This window comes from Hesperophylax consimilis, chromosome 18 (assembly GCF_061612785.1).
Source record: "Hesperophylax consimilis isolate HC1 chromosome 18, BYU_Hcon_1.0, whole genome shotgun sequence".
In the NCBI taxonomy this organism is placed as follows: domain Eukaryota; kingdom Metazoa; phylum Arthropoda; class Insecta; order Trichoptera; family Limnephilidae; genus Hesperophylax; species Hesperophylax consimilis.
The window spans coordinates 24426409-24450899 of record NC_142853.1 but is presented as its reverse complement, the minus strand read 5'-3'; the positions used below and the strand labels follow the sequence as shown (position 1 = coordinate 24450899).

Below are 24491 nucleotides of genomic sequence, written 5' to 3'. Positions count from 1 at the left end.
AATTGTTTAAAAAATAAATAAAAACCACTTTTGTGCTTTAAATCGAGCGTTTCCACGCTAAGTTTGTCAAGCGATTTTAATATCTATTACCTATATTTGTGACGATATACTAAGGCAAACCAAGAAAATACACATTTTTGGCTTGTTGCTTTCTCTTAATCTCCTTCCACACATCTCTCACATTCCTTAATTGACTTAATTCTTATAAAAAATAATATTTTTTAATGTTAAATTAATTATTAATTCATTATTTGTCACAAAAAATATTAGCTAAAACGGAATTGTATAATTTACTAACTATTATGTATATTACGAAAGTCTTCAATCTGTAAACTTCATCCGTCATAACACAGGAGCATCCCTGGCATGGTGGTTGAAATAAAAAAAAATATATACTAGGAGACGTGATAAAAGGAAATGTGCTAAAACGAAAATGTGAAACAGAAAATCAGTAAAAGATTCGGTCGCATCTAGGAATTGAATCCAGGACCTCGGCCTTGCCGGGGCTTTGCACTACCACTGAGCTAATCCGACCCCATGACCTTGGGTTATATTTAATTATATCATACTACGACTAAGAACTACCAACATGATCTTCATTTTCTTAACGCATATTTTCCCAGATGCGACCGAATCTTTTTCTGATTTTTCTGATTCAAATTTAGTTTAAGAATCGGAAATATTGTTTTCAATGATAAATATTACAAGTTGAGGATTTACTCATTAATTTATACAAATATACATTTATTTTAATTTGCTAAGACTCGATTTGATAACGCAACAAAATCAGTTTTTTAAATAATACCTACCTAATTTGTTAGATATTAAGCCCCCACATACCAAATTTCTACCGATTTATAACGGTTTAGTTTCTGGTTCTCTTTAAAACTCTTCAAGTTTTAAGTTTAAAAAAAGTTATTTTTTAAGATAATATTTATACATTTGTAATGCCGAAACGTTCTGAAATGTTCCGAAACGTTATATGAAATCCTCTCTGAAAATAGAAAAAAATCGCAAAGTAAGCTCCAAAAATTATTGAAAACACGTTTTGTTCTGTTATTGTATGTTATATTCATGAAAAAATTCACTGTCTATCTTTAAATTCAACTAAAGCATTTGTCGAGAGATTTTTGCTCTATTTCAAGCGAGTCGTGTTTTATTAAATCTTATCACCATTTTTGTTATCGTTTTTTTTTAAATTGCTTTTCTCCCTTTCACACAATCTTTGAACGCTTACTACGGGGCCTTAATAAACTCTCCCAAAACGAGATAAAAACGTGGCAGTAAAATTTTATTACTAAAATTAGGAAATCACAGTTATGGTGTCCAGAAACTGCTGAATTTACGTCAAATTTGGAGTTGATTTTGTAGTACATTTTTATAAACATTTCATCATTGACTGAGTGTATCGGAGTCCTGTTTAATTGTTTGTACGTTATTTTTCCTGTTTTAAAAATCTGCAGCATCCATTTTATTATTCAATCAAGCCTTACTTTGTGACTCAATGGCTAACTTTGACTTATGACTGAGCTGTTCAATATTGTGATACCTACCTGCCTGAAGAACGTTTGAAAAAAGAATTATCATTGAGATAGTGACGTTTTGAAAAACATGTATAATTCCTTATTTGAAATTTAAGAAATGTTGCACAAAATATTGGGTTTATAATTGTAGAAGTATTTAAGTACTTCTTACAAATTTTATGATTTCAGAGGAAATTTTATGTTTGATTTAAAAAAAGAGAAAATTAACAACACACTTTTTTGGATGCGAGATATACTGTTCACAGAACTACTATTTATTGTAAAATTATTTATGAAATAAATATTACATTTTGTATTGTTGTCTTTTTTGCAGTTTGGCTGTCAGGAATGGTGAGGATAATGGACCCACGAAGAAGGAGCCTGGCCCGAGCGACGTTTTACTCTGCGATGGAGAACCACCGTAAGTTAAACGCCTTACTTATTCTTATTATGAATTTTATTTATTATTGTTAGATCTTTTTTTAGTTGAATTTGGTTTTATCATCTACCAAGTACAATAAAATACAACATTAGTATACCTAGTACTATTATACTGGGACATCTGCTAGCCAGGCGATATTAGAAAATTACGGCATGAAAGGGGTCAGAACAATTTACCGAACACCGTAATTAAGCGGCTGTCGTCTGTCAAAGTGACAGATCCCATACAAAGAAATGATATTCCGCGGCAGTCCCCCAATTGATCTGACCCTATCTCCTGAGTAAGATTACAGCGTAGTGTGTCACCCCAACATATAATACGTATATGCCACGCCCAAATTATGCGCGCATAATATAGCGTAATGTGTCTATGGCTTCAAGCTGATGATAGACAGTGCAAGGCTTTTACAAATGTTGGCGAAGTTGATTAGAAGGAGGAGGAAGCGCAATATTAGTACAAAAATACAATATTTTATAGTAAGCGTTCAAAAATAAGAAGAAAATGGTTTGAAAAAGAGTTTTAAAAATCTCACTGTCTCAAAGTCTCACTGTAAAAACACTGTGATTTTTTTCATACGTGAAACACGTTAAATCACAGAACAAGATGTGTTTTTTATAATTTTCGGGGCATATTTCGCAATTTTTTTCTATCGAGGGAATTTCATATAATTACTTTTCGATTCGGCAAAGAGCAGAGATTTTCTTAAAATAGTGTTAAAGGGATTTATGTAATATAATTCGGTAGAAATTTGGGATGCAGACTTCCCCAAAACGATTCAACATGAGGCCCTTCACAACGAACCATATCTGCCAAACGTATTGAAAGTTCTGTCGTTCCTTATTTGTTACATATTTTTTGGGCAACTTTACAAATATTACATCTTTATAAGTGGAACTATTGAAAAATTAAATATAGATGCAAAAGCACATTCCTAATTACAACAATGAAAACGTCACCTTTGAATAGATAATTTTCTTAATCTTTTTTTTAAGTACTGATATTAAATGGAATAATCGAGAAGCTTAGCTGATGAATTTATGAAAAAAAAACTACAATTATGTATTTGAAAATACGTAGATATGATTGTTTACTGACCCTGAACGTTATGAATCATATCTATCTAAAATGGTTATCACGTTATTAATCAAAAATACATTAACTACTCTAATGTATAGGTACAAGAGCACACCTACTAGCAATATTACTTTTTTTTACCTTGGCGTAAAATGTACATGATCAGAAAAGATAAGATAAATATTTAAAGAGCAAATTAGGAAAACAGTTTCCTTACAACATAAAGATTCTTGAAAACGCATTAGACAGATAAAAAAACTTTACTAAATTAAAAAGTGTTGGTTCCTTGTGAATATTTTGTATTTATTGGAAACAAGATATTTTATTTTCCGATGCCTTTCTTGATTCAACTATTAGGCGATTTGTAATTTCATTTTAAAAATTACACCTGAGATAGTAATAATTTTTTGCCTCTTTTTAATCAATATATACAGGGTTTTCCAATAAGAGGTGTTATTTTGAATAGCCCGCTATTTAAGTAGATGTTATTTTTGAAGCTATCATTTTTTGACATTTGACAAGTAGAAACTACGCCATTAATAAAAATGGAACAATACACGCTTCAACAACGCATTGAAATTATTAAAATTCACTTGAGTGATTCAAATGCAAATCATCTTGAGTGATGAGGCCCATTTCCACCTCGGTGGCTTCGTCAACAAGAAAAATTGTGTAAACCCAAGAGTTATTGTTGAAAAGCCTCTCTTTCCTCAACGTGTGACTGTTTGGTGCGGTTTATGGTCCGGCGGAGTCATTGGGGCTTACTTTTTCGAAAATGAGGCTGGAGCAACAGTTACGGTGAATGGATTGCGCTGTCGAGAGATGATTAATGAGTTTTTATGGCCGGAATTGGATGGTATTGATCTGGACAACGTTTACTTTCAAAAAGACGGCGCATATATTATAAAAGTAAGTGTACAATGTGTGTGCCGCTAAAACTCAGGAACGAGTCCCGGTACGATCAAGGGAGTTATACGGTGTGGTAACCCTCTATCCCCCTTCCATAAAGAAGTTTCCCCTTTTTATCTGAAGGGCGTGCTTTTGAAGATATAAGGGCTGGAAGTTTCGCCCTCTAGAAACAGTCCAGAACATTCGAGAGTATTCGAGAGCATTCCACATCATTGCAGAACATCCCGGATCATAATGAATTAAAAACGGGATTACTGATAAACATTTTGTAAATTCGTCATCGTGACAATCCATTGGTATCTCTCAATAGTATTAAACAAAGTCACTATCCGCGTCTGTCTGTTTGTGCGCTTAGATCTTCTAAACTATGCAATGGAGTTTGATAGGGTTTTCACTATCATTTAGAGAATTTCTTCCGGAAGGTTTATACATAAAATGCTGAGTTTATTAAATTACTAATTTGTCCACGCTAAAACTCAAGCCCACATTCACAGGATAGTTAAATGTCAGTTGGAACTCAATAATTCACTCCAAACGTAAAATTGCTAAAAACGATGCCATACGAGGCTTATATTTTCATTATATATTAGGTAGATAATGATGAACCATCATTCAGAATGGAGGCGTTGTTTGAAATGGCTTTATAAATATATTACAGATATTCGATATATTAGAAATAGTCAGAATTTATGTTAAATCAGGAAGGTGAAAATCAACTCCGTCTTTTTTTTAAATCATAGCTCATGATGGCATATTGAAATGACTCTGTAAGAAATGTAATTGCTGTAATGTGACGTAATTTTCATGATACGAAAGCTTACCGTTCTAGAATTGCTCCCTCGCACAAACAAACTTTCTGCTTTGTAGTTGTGATTTTTTGAAGATATTTTGACAGAAAGATTTTCGATTAACAAATATTATCATTATTTTTATAAGCAATAATTGTTCGCCTGAAACACTCATCCACATTGAAAAAATCTCCTGATAAAAAATACATGACGCCAACGGGACTCGAACCCGTGTCCATTCGATTTCCGGTCGAAAGCTCTGACCACTGAGCTATGGAGGCTTATCTCTTACCCGCGAAATTATTCAATATATGCTAGTGTTTCATTCAACAATTACTGCTTGTTACATTTTTTCACCTGAGAACAACCAACTTTATTTTATATGAGAAAGGCATTGTAAGTGCTAACTCTCTCACTAGATGGCGTTGAGACAAATTGTCTACATTTTTAGGTGAAATACTTGAACTTGTCAAATATTAATTATTATTTTTTTGATAAATTAATGTTTTTAAGACATTGTACTCATTGCGTCATGTATTTTTTATCAGGAGATTTTTTCAATGTGGATGAGTGTTTCAGGCGAACAATTATTGCTTATAAAAATAATTGTTATCCTTTGTGCTATGCATAAATAAAATCTTGTCTTAAAAACATTAATTTATCAAAAAAATAATAATAAATATTATCATCTTAACTTGTGAATCTACTTATTCTTTGGTTTATTTATAATTTTATAGGTTGTAGTTTTTTAATCACAATAAAAATACGGTTAAATAAATCAGAAGTAAGCTCCTCTTTCCACTATGCAGGGAGAGTGTGAAAACTCGCATACACACGAAGATAACGTACCGATGTAAAATATTCCAAATTCATCAAAAATCTCTTCAAAATAAAAACTGGACTGCAGGGCCTTAACACATGAATTGATAGGGTTTATGTTAAAGTTTTAATAAAAAAGGAATGAATTATCAAATATCAAATCTTGTCTTAAACTAATGTTAAAGACAAGATTTTTTATGCATAGCACAAAGGGCACTGAACACTGAGCTATAAAATAAAGTTGGTTGTTTCAGGTGACAAATGTAACAAGCAGTAATTGTTGAATGAAACACTAGTATATATTGAATTATTTCGCGGATAAGAGATAAGCCGCCATAGCTCAGTGGTCAGAGCTGTCGACTGGAAATCGAAAGGACACGGGTTCAAGTCTCGTTGGCGTCATGTATCTTTTATCAGGAGATTTTTCAATGTGGATGAGTGTTTCAGGCTAATAATTATTGCTTATAAAATAAAAAAAGGAATACATTAACGATAAGTTGGAACTCGCAACACGTGTTCATAAAAATCATTATATTTTCGCATTTCGTCATTATATATTAACAGGGCAAACGCAGGTGCATGAACACGTGTTCCGATATATTCGGAAAGCGACCAAATTTTATAAGGAAATGCCCGAAGATTATCCCGATGATAGCCAACTTCTAACAGATAGACGAAGGAAAGAGATGAAAAATTTTTTACTGTATTTTATTAACTGAAAAATCACCGGATAATCAAGGAGGCGCCATTGCGTACTTAATATATCACATCGAAACGTGTTCCACTATTATCACGGGAGTAGCAATGCGCGGGGACTGGATTCGGTAGTTTCCGATCGTTCGGCGTAGTTTCAGAGCGTTGGGAGCTAATTCGAGGTAAAAAGTAGGATCAATTTTGTTCGCTTTGTGTCTCGTCTAAATATTATACTACAACAGCGGCGATAATCTGAATTTTCGACAAATCAGTTCCAATTTAGAAAACAGTTCCGTTAAAAATATTATACAGGGTGTCCGGAAACTCGTAGTACAAGCGGGAAACTGGTGAATCTACATAACATTTGGAGTCGATTTTGTAGTATATATTTTTTTTTTATTTGAGCTTTCGTTATCGAGTAAATCGAGTTTGAAGTTGATTTTTTTTTTTTTTTTTTTTTAATCAAATTCTTATAAATTATTACTGAAGATCAAAGTACCCAACTAATTAAAACTATTTGAAAGTAAAACAAATGAAGAAACTCGGATTTGAAGCATTATTTTGAAATCACCCTTCATTTAACCCGGTGTAATCATAAAATATTTCTGCTCTGCGGAGTTAAAACATCTGTTATTCAACCCTAAACACCAGACAAAACTTTAACCCTAAAATAGCCGAAAAATATTTTTTTTTGGTTTTTTTTTTTTTTTGAAAATGCTCAAATCAAAAAACTTTGTGTTTTTTTGGGTTCCCCATGTGGTGTAGATTCTCCAGTTTCCCGCTTGTACTACGAGTTTCCGGACACCGTGTATTATAGCTACCTTGTCGGAATTCTCCGAACAAAACTTCCAATTTTAAAAATGTAACTAAAATTTGAAGTACAAGTTCTAGAGTTCATTGGACTGGAGTTACAATGAAATTAGTATTTTTGTTAAGCTGATTTTTATTTTTAGTGCATGAATACCTTCTGTGCGGAGTGGGCGTTAAAATGTTGACTAGCACTGTGTCATCGATTTATTCAATGTAATACTTTTAAACATATCATTTTAAAACAGTTGTCCGCAACCATTGACAATTTAAAGGATAGGTATTTTGTTTACATGATTATTTTTTACTAAGAATAGGTAATCGATGCTGTAATCTAGAAAAAAAATATTCTCTTTTGAAATACCCAGTATCGCCCCAACATCAATTAAATAGCATTTATCGATTCCACACTGAAACATCCAAAATCCTACGCAAATTCTCTCAAACGCCACAATACTATGATCGTACACAACACTATGATAATAATCGAATTTAATTCGGCTGTACAGTCTGGCAATAAAATGTAGAAGTTTATTGATTTGGAACTAAAAACTTGAGATTCACTTTGTCTTTGAAATTTTTTCTGCAAGTTCAAATTTTTTCATTTTCGATTTTGACAGTTCGCTTTTAAGAAAAAAAACAAGAGAAAACAACTCAACATTTTAAAGGTTTTTTAAATTTGTAAATTTTGATTAGTGAACTATGTACTTATTATTTTAATGATGTTAATTTTGATTTAAAGTGTAATAGATGACTATTTTGATAAGTATATAAATTTCAACAATAATCGCCTTTTCATATTATTTTTCTTTAACTTTCTGACATAAAATAGTGCTAATTTATTAAGAATCTCTTCAAATTATTCATAATCATGTTAAAAACTGGATTTTAGACCTTTAACGACTGAATTGATAGGTTTCCTAATAAACTTTTAGTAAAACACGAATGTATTATCGCGATGAATATTTTCGCATTTCGTCATTGTATATTATCAGAACAAATGCAGGTGCATCAACATGTTTTCCGATATACTAGGAATGTACTAAAAGTTTTTCAGTAAACGGCCTTCAATCCCGTTTTTTACCGGATTTTTAAAATCAGCAGTACTCTTTTTTTCTTTGTGTATCTTATTTGCAAAGCTTTAAATAATAAAAAAGTTAAAAATTAAATTGTCTTAAAATATTATGTAGAATAATCTCTTTTTCGAAAGTACCACCAATGTCTGAACAACAATGTGCACTTTGTGCTTTTCAAAACAAAATTTAATTTTCCTATAAGGTAATCTATTTCTGTCTGTGTACTATTAAATTACCGTAATTTAATTTTTTCGGCCATTCACAATAATAAAGCCAATTTATCTTGAACAGAGTGAACAGAAACTATTATGTGTTATTCACTCAATCTAGCTAAGGTTATCGCAACTTATTTTTGTTCAAATGCTTTACCTACTACAATGCAATGTCCGGACGAGATAAGAACAATACAAATAGATTACAAATATGAAGACATTATGTTCACTAATAATTTATTAGTAGATATGCGAGTTCACTAAGAACGAACGGATAAAACAGAAAGATCTCAGTTTTGCTCTGACGAAATACGACATTTCAGAATTTTTTTATGTAACTTGAAAAGGCTTTATTTAATCAGAATTATATTTTATTTGGCTTAAAAATTGTTCAGCTATGATTAGTTTTTTTGCAAAAAATAGATAGTGTGTAAAATTTCCAAACACATTAATTTCTAGCAAAGGTTACAATGCGTTAAAGTTTCGGAGTAAAGTGCATAAATAGACCACTCACTTAAAGTGAAAACATTATTGATTGCAGAAAACTGTTCATGTTAGCCATGCATTAAAAATATTCTTAACCCAGCACCATAATAAGCATAAATTATGTGGAAAAAATTCAAAGAATTTTTGTAATTCTTGGTGAAGTTAATGCTAATAAAAAAACTAGCTAGACACGCTGCTAAACACGTAAAAAATATAGTCGCTTAGCAAAAATAGTTACCTATTGAATTAAACGTGTTATGTCCCTTGAAGTGAAATAACACAAAACTGCTCTACATAAATGTTGTTTTTTTTATTATCATGTACTTTCTTGCAAGATTTGAATTCATATTTTAATGCGTTCCACTGGGTAGGTACTTTCGTATAAGTGTTCCATTGGGTATGTACTTACTCGTAAGATTTAAGTTCATATTTCAATATGTTCCATTGTGTAGGTACTTTATTGTAGCATTTGAATTCATATTTTAACGTTACGTTGGTTTAGATACTTTCTGCTTAGATATGAATTCATATTATATTATTAGGTTCCATTGGGGTAGGTACTTTCTTATAAGATGTTAATTTATATTGTTCCATTGTCAGGTACTTTCTTGTAAGATTTGAATTCATATTTTGCGTGTTCCATTTGGATATGTACTTTATTATAAGATTTGAATTCGAATTTTAATGTGATCTTTTGTTAAATTGGGATAGGTATTTTTTGTTAGATTTGAATTCATATTTTAATGTGTTACATTGGGGTAGGTACTTTTTTGTAAGATTTGAGTTCATATTTTAATGTGTTTCATTGGGGTAGGTACTTTTTTGTAAGATTTGAGTTCATATTTTAATGTGTTTCATTGGGGTAGGTACTTTTTTGTAAGATTTGAGTTCATATTTTAATGTGTAATATTGGGGTAAGTACTTTGCTATAAGATTTGAGTTCATATTATAATATGTTAAATTAGGGTAGGTACTATTTTAGAAGATTTTAATTCATATTAACATATTATTACACATTTAAGTGGAAGAAAGCAAAAGGATTTTTTAGATTGGAGATGTGTGAAATGTGTGGTAGATTTTATTTATTTAATAAGTGTAATTATGGGGATAGTGTAATGGAAAAATGTAGAATATTATTTCAATAAATATAGCTCTTTAAGTACTCTAAATATACAACAATATTGCAATTAGATTTGATTCAACCGCATTTGGGTGAATATATTGTATTTTATAATGTTAAACTGTGTGCATAAATGAATACAGTGATTTTACAAATAAATACATTTTCGCAAAGCATTTGGAAAACATGGGATATAAAATTAAAATTTCTTCAAGATTATCAATATCACTGTGGGGCGTAAAACAAAATAAAATAACAAACTTTGTTTATACCACAAATTGGTTTTATTTAATTTTTTAAGGGTTTCGTGATTTTTCAAAAATCACGAAACCCGAGTTTATTTTTCAGACCATAAGAAATTAAAACAAAAGAAATACACGTTTCAAATATAGAATAATTTTTTTAAACAAATACTAGATTATAGGTAGATGATACTTGACTGATGTTTGGTAATATCAAAGTTTATTAACTTTAAAAAAAAAATTAAATAAAACCAATTTGTGGTATAAACAAAGTTTGTTATTTTATTTTGTTTTACGCCCCACAGTGATATTGATAATCTTGAAGAAATTTTAATTTTATATCCCATGTTTTCCAAATGCTTTGCGAAAATGTATTTATTTGTTGCTAATGCATTATTTACTAAAGGCGTTCATTTTAAATGTGAATTTCGGATCGTTTCTCTAATTTGTAAACAAAAAAATATAATCATATTATAAAGAAAATTTACGATATTAATTTTTGAAAGGAATGGATACTAAGACAAATATTTTATAAATACTTGAGTATCTCTTCCGAAGAGATTATCGAGAACTAATATTCTGATCTGAAACTTAATGTTTAATATCAAATAATAAACTTAATATAAATAAATAAATATTACATTATATATATTTTTTAATTCAAATATTAACTAGACTATTTAATTAATTAAATTTAAATTATTCAATTCAATTATTATCTAAACTATAAAATAAAAATATATCATCACTCTTAGGTACTAATTAACGTTTTTTTAAATTTTACACAACTTGTTGACTAAACAACCATTTACGATACAATAATTGTTTATCAATTGTGTTAAGATTTAAAGTACATTTATTAGTTCAACAAGTCCCAGCAAGAGATCGTACGTGACGTCTTCGTTCTAGTATCATCTGTCTTTTTCGTTTTCAAACAAGACGTGTGAGAAGGAAGAGGACGCATGTCGATGGATATCCTACGGGCTCTCCCTGGAACCAGTTTAAAGCCCCGAGTGTCTAAAAATCATAAAATAAAGTCGCTATTCGCGTCTGTCTGCGTGTGCGCTTAGTTCTTCTAAACTACGCAACGGATTCTCTAAATTAAAGTGAAAACCCTATCATTTAGAGAATTTCTTCCGGAAAGTTTACAAATACAATACATGCATATTACATTTATAGAAAGTTGAGAAAAGTCGATGTTTTGTAATCAAGTAGTAAAAAAAGATTTTCGGGCGCTTACATTGCGAACGCTGTATTAACCTTATGAGATTCGTCAAAATTGTATATATTAAAAAGGCCTACAGAAAAATCAGTTTTAGTATTTTATTTTATTTTATTTGGAAAACCAACTGTTATAATTATTACAAGGTATGGTGTAGTAAGTGTTAATTATTTAACCAATAATAGGTTTTCACTTAGGTATTTTAATTATTTAGTGAATATATATAATATTTATGTAAGAAAAAAAGTTACATTAGCCTATAGGGATGGGATGGCGAAAGGGAGGGGTATCGGATGGATCTAGTCTGTGTAATGTGTAACATGTACGTATGTGTATTAATTAAAAATAATAATGATAATATAATTATTTATTGATTTTAGGTTTGAAATTGTGGGGTGCTGAGTTAAATAAGTCTAATTCACTGTATGAAGTATTAAAATTGTACGAAGCACAGTGAATAAAAGAATTTTGTTTTGAGATCGTGTTACATTGAGGGATGTTTAATGTGTGATTTTGTCTGGTTTGTCTGATGGGTACTCTTAATTGAATTCTTTCTAGTGATTCCGGGCAATCTATCACAGAGGTGGCAATTTTTTGTAAAAATAGTACGTCTGCGGAGTTTTTACTACTTTCCAGTGACGAAATCCTGAAAAACGCTGCTGACTCCTCGTGACTCAGATGAGGACGATAGGCCCGAAAATCAAGGTATCGTAGAAAACGATATTGCACTTTTTCAATCCTTTCTATGTGTGACTTATAAGTGGGATTCCAGACTTGAGAGGCGTATTCCAGAGAACTGTGTACATACGCAAAGTACAGCATTTTCATGGCATTTTTTTTTTAATTTTTGCAGGATATAGATATACATATACAAAAATTTCAAATTTTTCTCCTAAGGATAACCCCCAACAACGCCGGGTACGCGTCAACTAGTTATTAATAAGTCAATTGGGGTGGTCGATAGGTTGTGATGGAACAAAACAAAAACCATGTCATTAAAAAAGGTTGTATTTTCACTGCATAATTCCGGCAAAGGTGTCGAGGGAATATGAGAAAATTGAGCAGCACGCAATACACTCTAATCTGCATCAATTTCGCGCCAAATTTAACTATAAATTTCGATGCATAAATTTCGTGATCAATTTCATGTCATAACAGACAGTGTCACGGGGGTTATCGATGAGGGTTGAATCAGTGTTATCTAGTTTCCATAAATACGGATTTCCAAAAAAATATATTCTTATGAAACTTTTCAACCAAATCGCCGATTCTTTATTTTATTACCGTATATATATGATTTGATGGATGTTTATTAGGATGGGTTATTTCGCAGAATTTGAACAATTCATCAAATTTCAACGTTCATTTGCGAGTTCCGTGAATGTTTTTTTCAAGTTCTGTTGTTATATCATAATAGACGAGTTACTTGACAGAACTGGAATAATAACAGAACTTGAAAAAAAACTTTCACAGAACTTGAAACAACCCGTCCTAAGTGTGTACATATAAATATAATAAATGCTAGCATAAATCCGTGAAAAATCACGGGATATTATGAATCAAATATTGAAATAGACAATTAAAATAATTTATTTATTATAAGGATATCTGAGTTCTATTTGGAGTTCATTGAACCGGAGTTACAGACACACAACTGAAATTAGTTTTTTTAATAATAATATATATAAGTATATACTGTACATATTTATGTGTAGGTACGTATGAATAAATACTTATGTGTACGTATTTACATACGTACACATAAAAGTGTGTACATATTTATTGTACTTATTTATGTTCACTTATTTACTTGTGCCTGCGTATTTGTGTGTACCTACATATTTATGTATACATAATGTAGATATTTATGTGGAGGTACGTAATAAAGTGTGCATATTTATCGTACGGATTTATATATTTATGTGTAACTAATTTATATATTTATTTGTACTTAAATAATATTTTGTTTTATTTAATTAAAAACTCACCATTTACTTGGGGCTTCATTATATTCAATAGCTTGTAACAGAAAAAATATCACACTTTGATCAAATAAATATCTAAGTAACGTTACAAAAAGGTGATACATTTCATTTTTTAAGGGTATTGCCAAACCTATAATATAAAATTAGCACCATCCGTTAAGGAGCAGATTTTGAATAATTTTATGCTGACACTTAACAGCCAAATAGCAGTGCTAGCTCACAAGTTATATAAAATTTAAGAGGTGTTCAACATAAGCATAAACATAACACAATATTCTACAAGCGAAACTATGAAGCTATGGAATTAGTTAACCTTGATTTTGTGTATTAATACTGACATAAAACCGGGAACGTTGTGAGCACAAGGTCCAGTGGGCATCATTTTTATCGGCAGCTTCACATAAAATACAAAATGCCAGGAATTTCTAACAAATCGCCATACATACTCTCATCGGAAAACTATAAACTCTTTGTAATAATAACAACGCCACAGCCGAGAGCTCCCAGTGTACAAGGCTACCATCGAACTATTATAGATTTCTGAAACTTTGGCGTGATAATATTACAACTTTGGTAACTATCGATGATTGTTCTCTTCGCTTGAACTTAAATATGTAGCGTGATATTGTGTAGTTAGCCTTGTTTCTCGTTTATAGAGTTTCTGAACGCCGTGCTTGTGTTATACGAGTAATATGATATTACACAATATTAAATTTGTATAATATGAAAATTATAGAACTTTTAGATGTGATGAATTATCATTTTGATGATTTATCCGGTCACCATTTCAATAACACATTCGTTTTTCTTTGGGGAATTTGTAAGAAAACTGTAACTTCACTTTTATCTAGTTAAACCGTTTGTTACGAAAGCGGCGCGAAATATGATTTATTACTTTATAATTAAATCAACTGATGTGAAAAAATTGACAAATTAAATATTAATAAATAAATAATATTAATCAATAAATAAATTCACAAACTGATTAGAAAAATAATTTAAAAAAACTCTGGGTTAAAAACAAAGTGTTTGATTTGATTATAAATATAATGTCTAACCACAGAGTAATTGCTTCATACGAAAAAAAAATTAAATACATATATATATATGAATTATTAATTTTGGCTATTTTTAGGTTTTTATTAATGGATTCCAGTATAAATATTTGAGGCAAACTGAATTTTCTAACGTCATAAAAATGATTTATTTGTGCATGATAGAAAAAAAGATAAAAACACTTTTATAAAATATAGAGGGGTTAGCAAACTCTTTGGACCTACAGTTGTGAGAAGTGGTACGTAACATCATAACCCAAAACAAAGACAAGAAATTAGCAGTCTTTGATAGCAAAAAAACCCTACTTAGAAATCGCTAGAAAATTTGCATATCGACTGTGTTTTGGTAAAACCATTCAAGCCACATTTTTGGGAATGTTACTTTTCAGTAGTTTCAAAAAGAAGAATCTTCAATCTTCAACACGGTAAAGTAATTTTTGCTAATTAGGGAACTTTTAATACTAAAAACGTAATCTCTCATAATTATAAATAGAATTGCAATGTTTTTCACCATTTATATTTAAAAACAACCAACCAGTTTCAAGTATTAAAGATTTTGAATTAGTTTTACGGATTTCTAAATATTTGTTGTTTTCATCATCCCCACTTTAAAATTATTCATATTGTGGCTCGAAGGGTTTTACCAAACTACAGTCGATATAACGAAACCATAAACTCGAAAATCTAAAAGAGCCTGAGACCATTGTAAGATTCTGTTAGTCCCATCATCATAATCATTCCTAAGCTAACCCAAAACGCACAATCAAATTTAGCGCAAATCTTTCAGCGCAAAATGTTTTAAAATCTTAGGACCAACGTTTGAAAATAGATCACACAAAATTAAAATGGTCAAGGAACTCGAAAATTGATTTGAGTATGATACAATTATTGGTAAATTATTAGGTCCCAAAGACCAACAAAACCCAATATAGCCTAACCCAAAACCAACATAACCTAACCTACCCTAACCTAACCCAAAATCAAACCGAAAACCAACTGCATTCCGGGAGAAGTCCGTGAATTTATAGCTGAGAAATTACCTTTTTTGTTAATAGAGTTCTCTATGTAATAAAAAAATTAGATATAAATGTGTAACAAACTATTGTCAAATAAATGTTTTTTTTATTATTATTAATATTAATCGAAACACGATGTTTAATTACATTATATTGTCATCCACGCTAATCCTACGTATACATACGCGAGCCGAACTGCCGAACTGAACCTCAACTTATGGGAAAGGAACGAAGCTACCGCAAATGGCACGAAACGCTGCTTGCAGTTGCTTCGTTCCTTTCCCGTAATTCGTTGCTCGGTTCGCGTTTAAGTTCGCAAATGTATACGTACCATAAGAGTTCACTTGTGTTGTGGGGGATACTTCATAGTACAGTGGAATACTTTAAGATATTAATAGAAAACAATTAAAAAAATAAATTAAAAAGTCAAAATGTAAGAGCGGTACAATTTCAACATAGTGAAATTTCGATACTTATATATATTAAGATTTTAAAATAGAAAAAATTAAAGACTTTTAATGTTGAAAATATAAAACAATTTAAACTTCAAGACGACATTGTCGATTTCTTTTAAGAATTTTGATTTATTTTAAGAAATGTTCTTGGGTGGACCGCTTTCACCATATCAAGGGCATCTTCAAGTGGATAAAAATATTTTTTTTATAATTATTGTATGGAAACAAGGTTTTACCCTTGTCTCAGAAAATCGCTAGGGTTAAAATGAATTAACAGTTATAATATGCGTTGGTTTTAACCTTTGTTTATATGTTTAAATGTTTTTTTTCTCTTTTACAGGCCGAGTATTGAAGAAATTCAGAGTTGGGGCAAGTCTTTTGACAAACTCATGCGGAGTACAGGTCAGTTATAAATTATTGCAACGTTCATCAAATACACATCATTAGCCTTTGTACAGTTTTGGTGAAAATTGGGTGACAACACAAACCTCCTTTATACTAATAAATAATTTTAAACAAAAGGATAATGCTGTGGCTTTTCCAGAAAAAGATTTTTTTGTTTGCTATCTTCATCGTAGCAGAAAATTTTTTTTCCGACAATTTTTTCCAGAAAAAAATTGGACTAAAATAAAGCTTTTCGGAAAATGCTAAAATTGAAAGAAAAATCACACCACGCTACTGGAAAATGTTTATCCAAAAGGGATCATCGTTCTTGGATGAATAACATGTGTGGAGAGATGACTGAAAAATTACCTAACTTAAGCAAATTGGTGAATTTCTCCCTCTCCAAAAAAGTCTTTATACCAATGTTGGGCATTACCTCTAGTCTAAGATCCCTTAAAGAACGACCGTCACCGAGATGTTTATTTGATGTTAGTATTATATTTTAGTTTCATCAAATAAACATCTCGGCGACGGTCGTTCTTTAAGGGATCCTATACTACTCGGTTATCGTTCTGTCAGTATAATTGTCATCATAAGCCCGTCGTCCCACAGGTCGGTAAACAATTGACATAAACCGAATAATGCAAGACCCTGCGCAGAAAATTAAGTTCGCTGTGGCAAGGTAACGGTCCGTAGCGCAGTTCAGTGTGGAACTTGGAGCCAACTAGAGTTGGGTATCGTGTTCGAGTCCCACCCAGGTGTAGCGTATTCAATTCGTCGGCTGGATAAGTCCTCCATCACTGTAATGGTAGTAGGAGATTTTCAAATATTATCAGGTTATTCGTGACCCGGGAATGTTTGTTTTCTGTTTTTTTTTTCTCGCAGCATTCGGTTTATGTCGATTGCTTATTGACCCATGGAATGACGGGCTAATTCACTGCCTAATCTCAGGTTTTGAAGCATTTACAGAGATATTATTACATTATCTCCACTCTGTTATAATTGTTATCTACACAATACTAAAAAAATATTGCACCACTACTTTTTTGCTAGAAAAAGAGGCAACAAGAAAATTAACCTGCCATATTTATATCTGCAGCCGGCAGGAAGGTGTTCCGCGATTTCCTCCGCTGCGAGTACTCCGAGGAGAATATACTGTTCTGGCTGGCCTGCGAAGAACTCAAGCGAGAGAGCAACCCTGACGCCGTGGAGGAGAAGGCGCGCTTCATCTATGAGGATTACATCTCCATACTTTCACCGAAAGAGGTAAACAAACAAACTAACACACACAGCTTAACAAAACCTAACCTAACATAATCTAGCATAACCTATCCTAACATAACCTAACCTAACCATGTTCTATAACTTATTACAGTCCTGTCGCTGAAAGATCTGTTGGAAGATACTTCCAGGAAATAATTCTTTTTTCCTAAATAAAACAGCGCACAAACGATATCCCCAAAATATATGTGGGTATGTTAAACTATCTTTAAAGATTTTTTACACCGTGTAAAGCTCAAAGTAGTTCGTGATTCGGGAAATATTTAAAAACTCTAAAAGGATTTTTTTTGAAAAAGGTGTGTTTTGAACTATTGCGAAAACGAAATATTTCTTACTATTCGGAAAGCAGTACTTGATTGAATAGCCTAATTAAACAAAAAAGGAAGAAGAAAAAGTGAGAAAAAGAAAACTGTCAAAACCGAGACCGATACGCGGGAATTATGATATTCTACGCGTCAATAATTTATTTATTGTTTACATTGTTAAAAGTTCTATTATAAAGACAGATTAAAATAGTTCAAATCAACTATAATTTCGTTAAAACGAAGTTCTCTGGCTAATGTATTGCTGTCTTACTTTATTAATGTCAATAAAAGTACAGATCATTTATGTTTTTAAGTTTTCCGTAGCAAAGGAAGCAAAAGTTCATATTTTTTCCCAATCCCCTCCCGAAAAATGGTAAAATTAACTTTATTATTATTATGAACATTAAAGCCTTCAGTCGTCGTAATACATAAAATCTCCCTCTTTTTATATAATTTTATAATAAACTTGTCAAATTCCGCTGCACGCAAAAAGTGTAAATAGCACGCAGTTACAAAGACAAAAGCAAACTGCTGCTTCAGTAATAATCAATTGCCCGTGACAAACCGCCCGCATAATCAATATTGAATTGCAGATTGTTCTGAAAGGCTGAAACCACAAGTTGCAATTGATTTGCAGGTGTCGCTGGACTCTCGGGTGAGGGAGGTGGTGAACCGCAACATGGTGGAGCCGACTCCGCACACCTTCGATGAGGCGCAGCTGCAGATATACACCCTCATGCATCGGGACTCCTACCCCAGGTACTTCACCAAATACCCTATAATATCAATAATAGGAGGTTAACTTCTCACATTTCCCATACATTCTGATGGCAGTATGCTACACTAGCCCCTCCTAGCGGCGCCAGTTATGAGCCTTGGTTTTCAATAATATATTTTATGGATGATTATATATAAAATTATTCATAAACTGCTCGTTTATAGATGCCGCTAATTTAATTATTTTAGGAAAAAATACTTTTTGCAAGTTATGCTTTAAAATAATTAATATGGAATATGAATAAATAGTTTAACATAAAAAATACTGTATTATATCGGTGGTTCAATTCAATTTGTAAGATTTTAACAAACTTATATTATATTCCACCAACTAAACTGTTAACGTTTTGTTGCATCTTGAAAAATGACTTAAAATCTGTATTTTCTTTGTAACTTTTACATCCGTAAACTGCTTACACAGAAACTACTTTGTAGGACATTTTTACATATACTTTTTATTAACATTAATCAAAATTCAAATTAAAAAGCACAAAGTACAGTAACCAAGTACTACATAAATTCAATTTGCCGCCATTGAAAGGGATGTCAACGTCAACTTGCGCCTTTAGTGGCCAGTGTTGGTGATCCTGCCAATATTTTACTGGAGTTGGGCGTATTGTTAATATTATAGGGTATCCGCTATTGCTACACAAGGAAGTTATTTTTTTAACCCCTCAAGCTGGAATAACAAATACTCCAGCTAGCCATTCAATTACAAATAGATTCGCCGGATTTGAACTTATCCTAAAATGAAATGAGATGAAAGACTTTTTTATATTTTTGATTTTCTGTTCTTATAGAATTTTTTCAAATTATACGGGAGCATCTATGGTAATGTTTTAAACACCAAGAGAAAGCTTGGTATTCTCTTTAAAAATCAGTTTATATTGTATGTCTGACCATTATAGAAAAGGAGATAGAATGAGAATGTGTCATTTGGTGACAAATGTAGCACTATCTGTCACCAAAAGTCCCGGTGTGTCTCCTGAATGGATTCGGGTGTACCACAACATGCTGTGTAGTCGGATTGGTATGCGAGAAAATCACGAGATCCTGACTAAAATCCTTATGGTCGAGGCGCTGAGCTTTCCATTTGAATCTCTTTCATGCATCGTTTAGTAGAAAGAGAGAGAGGTCACAACGGATCCATCAGCTGCCCACCTATATACATTTTTAATATTATTTATACAGCAAAATATCTTTGAATACTCACCGATGTATTTTGTTCTGTTATTGTTTACTTTTAAGATATCAAACCTAAGACCGATGGTCCACTTTTACCTGAAAGCAATGATGTAGTTGTCATAATTTAATATATATATATATGTCTCTCATTTAATTTTCATTATTTTTCAAGAAACACACCATTTTTAAGTATGTGAGTGTTGACATTGATAAAATGATTATAAAGTATGTTTTTTGTATTCTAGGTTTGTGAACTCAGCCTTGTACAAGACGCTAGCCCAGGTAGCTAGTAGCAGCAGTGCAAGCAGCGCAGGGGGCGGAGGAGGGGCAATCAGCGAGGATGAGGTCCCCGGCTCCCCCACCGGGGACTCCACCAAGCCGGGGGACCCTGCAGACAGGAGGACTAGCGCTGCCGAGGACAAGAAAGAAGACGCCCCCATCAAAAAAGATTGTCCAGAAAAAAAAGAAGGCACCGGAGAAAAGAAAGCAGTCACTTGGGATAAACTAGAAACAGACAAAAACGAAGTCAAAGAAAGATTGAAAGAAACGCTCGCTGATAAGAAAGAACCCGTTGCAGAAAAAGGACCAAATGAGACGAAGCAAACACAAGCTCTGCTACCAAAGAAAGACGTCGAGACTGCTCCCGACAAAAAGATAAACGCTCCAGATAAGGACGCGAGCAAACCAAAGGACGGAACTCTACCAAATAATTCAACATAGTTAATAAAATAATCAAACTGTGTCGGAAAGCAATACGCCGCACATTCAAATCCTCTTTACAATTCTAAATAACAAACTTCCCAAATTAAAGAATCTGACTGATATTAAATTTATCCAAACTTTTGTTTAATCGACCGAACAAGTGCAAATAGCATTCTTTAGTAATAATTAAATAGCGTCACCGTATCAACCGTATATACTGACCAAAGCTTTCTTTAAGTAGGTAATGAATTAGAGAGGGAACTGTGCAATGCCGGGGACTAATAGTTGTTTAATTAAATAATACGATGCTAGTCAGAACTTATAATAATAACGGGACTCGTGTGGGGGCAGGTGGTGGGGTGGAAGAGTGGCAGATCTCAAACAAACCCAAGATGGCCAAACAATAGTGCGTGTCTTTACATAGACAATGAACCAAAGTGACACCAAGTGAAAAAACACAGAATGGACAAGTGTCAAAGTGAGAACAATTTTAAATGTATCTAACGAATAAACGAATTATCCATTTTGAATGTTTAGGCAGACATTCATCAATATTATGATATTATAAATTACTGCACGTGTTGCAAATGGCTTCATTAAAGTACGTCTAATGATGTATTACTTACAATCGTTAATAACGAATATGAATTCGATATAAAGCAACAAGAATTCGAGTGAATCACACATTAATATTAAAGAAAATATGATAAGGAATAAAACATTAGTTCTAGTCAAATTAAATCAATAGATTTAAAAATAATACATGTAATATTATTATCTTGTAGTTGTGTATATTCCTACGATTCAACGTTGTGATTTTGTTGTTAGTTACAGAGTAGATTTATTTACACTTTTATTTATTTGACTATATAATTTATGTTTAAATTGTTGTGAAAATGTCGATGTATTGGTAGTTATAAAAGTATTACGCACAATGATCCAATGTTTGAGAAGCATGATCTGTTAAGTTTATTGTTTACGCAAAGTTACTCACAAATTGTAAGGTTTTTAAATATTTTGGTAGTAAAATTATGAGGTTATTCCGCCCACACCAACAAGACCCCTGCAGAAGGAAATTATCAATGCTTCCACATAATATAATATTACGTGGAAATTTGTTACAGCACGCCTTCAAATATGAATGTTGAAAAATATTGAATAAAAATATCACAACATTACAAATCATACTCAGTCAAAGCTAGTGTGATTAGGTCCTGGGTTCGAGTCCCAGATGCGACCGCCACCTTTTTATTTTCTGTGTCTAGTCTGTTTTATATTTGCTTCGTCAATGATTAGAAATTCAACTTGTAAATGGGATTTAAAAAATTAATTAAATGGTAGTTATCAATTTTTAAAATTATGCTAAGTTGTGAAGTTGATGACTGTTAATTTTTCTTTGAAAGAAGGCATGTTTTAATTGTTTATTCAATATCAAAGTCACAATAATATTAATTTATAAAACTCTTGCGCTTGTATGTTTGTGCATGATATACGACTCGAGCCTTCTGCGGGTGCTTGGGGCAAGTGAGATTATAAAATATTGTTCAATAATTTAACTGTCGTGTTTAGAATGGCCCTAACTTAATACTAGCGTGTCCCTAATATTAAGGTTATGACCAGCACGGTATGTGTTACGGTATGCCGTGTATCCACCACGCGTATAGACGTGGCACATGCAACTACATCACTTGACGAATGCGTGTCAAGTATTTATAGGTTAGCTGTATTCGGTTTGATTACTTTCCAGTTGATGATTTTGATATTCCCCTCTAGAGACGTAGATCTGAATGTTCTAAGTGCGAATATATGCAGATTCGCAATAGTCATACAATTATAGATAAATAATATAAACAATTTTCAATATACATTAGCATTAACGCTTTAGTTTCTAAGGAAATATAATAAACTCTTCGCGTACTGTGTTTAGTTTCATTTTCAAAAGATTTAAACCTTGATTTCTAGATTAACAAGTATAACGATGTAATTATTGTAATGGACGAACTCTGTATACATGTATTGAGAATCTTTATAGACCAATGAGGTACATAATATGTTTCCCCAACCACAGTAAAAATGATCACCCAAGTCTTTAGGACTTGGCAGAATGATTGTATATCACATTTCAGACAGTCGTGTATGTTTGTGATGTCGGATGCGTACAAACACCAGCCGACGCTGTATTATAATTAACCTGAGTTAAAATGCAATCGAAATTGAAATGTGATACCAAACTAAATAATAAACCTAATATCAAGAATGATTCGCTCCAGGGACTGTGTGAACTTGCGGTAGATTTCCCTCGCTCTTGAACGTAAGAAAGTAGAAAATTAACTTCCTAATACATAGTTCTTCTGTAAACTTTAAACTCTTAGAATCTTTGTTATAAAACTAACGACGGATATGCAGTCAAGTGATTCCCGAGTCGGAGGTCAAAGTTGCAAATTAAATAGAACCAACCACTAAACGGGCATTGCCCATAACGAGGGAAGTACAAAGAATCACTTTTTGAGAGAAACCATTGTGGCTAAGATCCAATTTGAATTGCTGCATGATTTAGAATATTCTAACGATGACAAGGTGAAACGGTTGTCGTTACGACTAACAAATAATCCACATAATATTTACTATGAAATTATGCAATAACTTAAGACTTGATATTAGATTCGTCGGACTTTGTAATCATAAAAGTCATTTTTATATTGGCGGGAGGGTGTCATTAGTAAATTTACAAATAGAAACTATGTTTGCGTGTTTAGCCTTCGAGTAAGGGGCGGGATTTCTGAAACTTCACTAAAAGTAGGGACTAATCATGCAATTGTACCAAAGGTTCGAGAATTCGGAAAAACGAATCACATCACTTTGCGAACTAAGCTGATAAATTATCAGCTTTGTAGGTCTCAAAGTGATTTTTTAATGACAAAAAACACTGTATGTGATGCCCTCTACTCTCTATTAGAATATTGTACAACTTTCAGTGTGTAATTTGTATAAATATAGTGATTTTAGCACAAGTTTTACATTGTCTTCTATTGAACATTTGCATAATTAACACCTTTGTCAAAACGATAAACGCACCATTGGATGACCGAAACAGTTTTATACTAAATTAATAAAACCTTTTATTGAAGAAAAAGCTGAACTCTGGTAAACGTATTCTTTCCTGAGGGAGTATTAGCAAAAAGTAAAACATACTTATTTTTCACTGAAAACACATATATATAAATTCAAAAATTTTAGTTAGTTTCCCTTTTTAGGACTGTGAAACAAATTGAAAAAAAGTTATGCAGCATAATGAATATGAAATGGTTAAATTAAAGCACAACTCAAATTATTGGTCAGAGAAAAAAAATATTAAAGGCCTAAAATGTTTGCAGTTTGGAGGAAGACAAGAGTTACTTGGAGGTATGTATGTGAAATGGCAAAGTCCAAATAATGCTTCTTCCCAAAGTTAACTGCTTTGATTATACAAACTTTTTGTACCCTACCTTTTATAACTGACTGATCATTCAACACAATCATTTTATTATAAGATACGCTTAGTTTAAGCGAATTTTACACCAAAGCTTAAATTTGCATTATTTTGTTGAAAAAAAATTTTGCTCGAGAAATTAAACAAAATGATTTTTTATTCGTTTTATATTAAATTGACAGTCCCGAAGAAAAATGTCGGATTTGTAAATTTTTAGTTTTGCAGTAGAGCTGTTTAATGTTTCGTTTCTGGATTTTTACTGTTTTCGATAATATATTTCTCCAATTAAATAAATAGGAGTTACAAATAACACTATATTTCTTGATCTCAAAAACAGTAAAAATGCAGAAATGAAACTTTAAACAACTCTACGGCAAAACTACAAATTTGCACATCCGACATTGTTCTTCGGGACCGTTGGAATAAAGAATAATTCGTTTAAATAAATATAAACAATATTTGAT

General features: G+C 31.9%; 1 protein-coding gene across 3 annotated transcripts in view; it reads left to right on the top strand.

The window, feature by feature from the left end:
• Positions 1-23253, top strand: part of Dhit (regulator of G protein signaling double hit) — a 170425-nt gene extending 147172 nt beyond the window's left edge. For all 3 annotated transcript variants that reach the window (XM_089642729.1, XM_089642730.1, XM_089642731.1), the window contains exons 3-7: positions 1858-1944; positions 16265-16326; positions 17408-17574; positions 18532-18653; positions 20102-23253. In XM_089642729.1, the coding sequence (XP_089498855.1) occupies positions 1858-1944; positions 16265-16326; positions 17408-17574; positions 18532-18653; positions 20102-20576 (913 nt within the window). In that variant the 3' untranslated portion in view covers positions 20577-23253. The remainder of the gene's footprint in view (positions 1-1857; positions 1945-16264; positions 16327-17407; positions 17575-18531; positions 18654-20101) is intronic.
• Positions 23254-24491: the final 1238 nt, after the last annotated feature.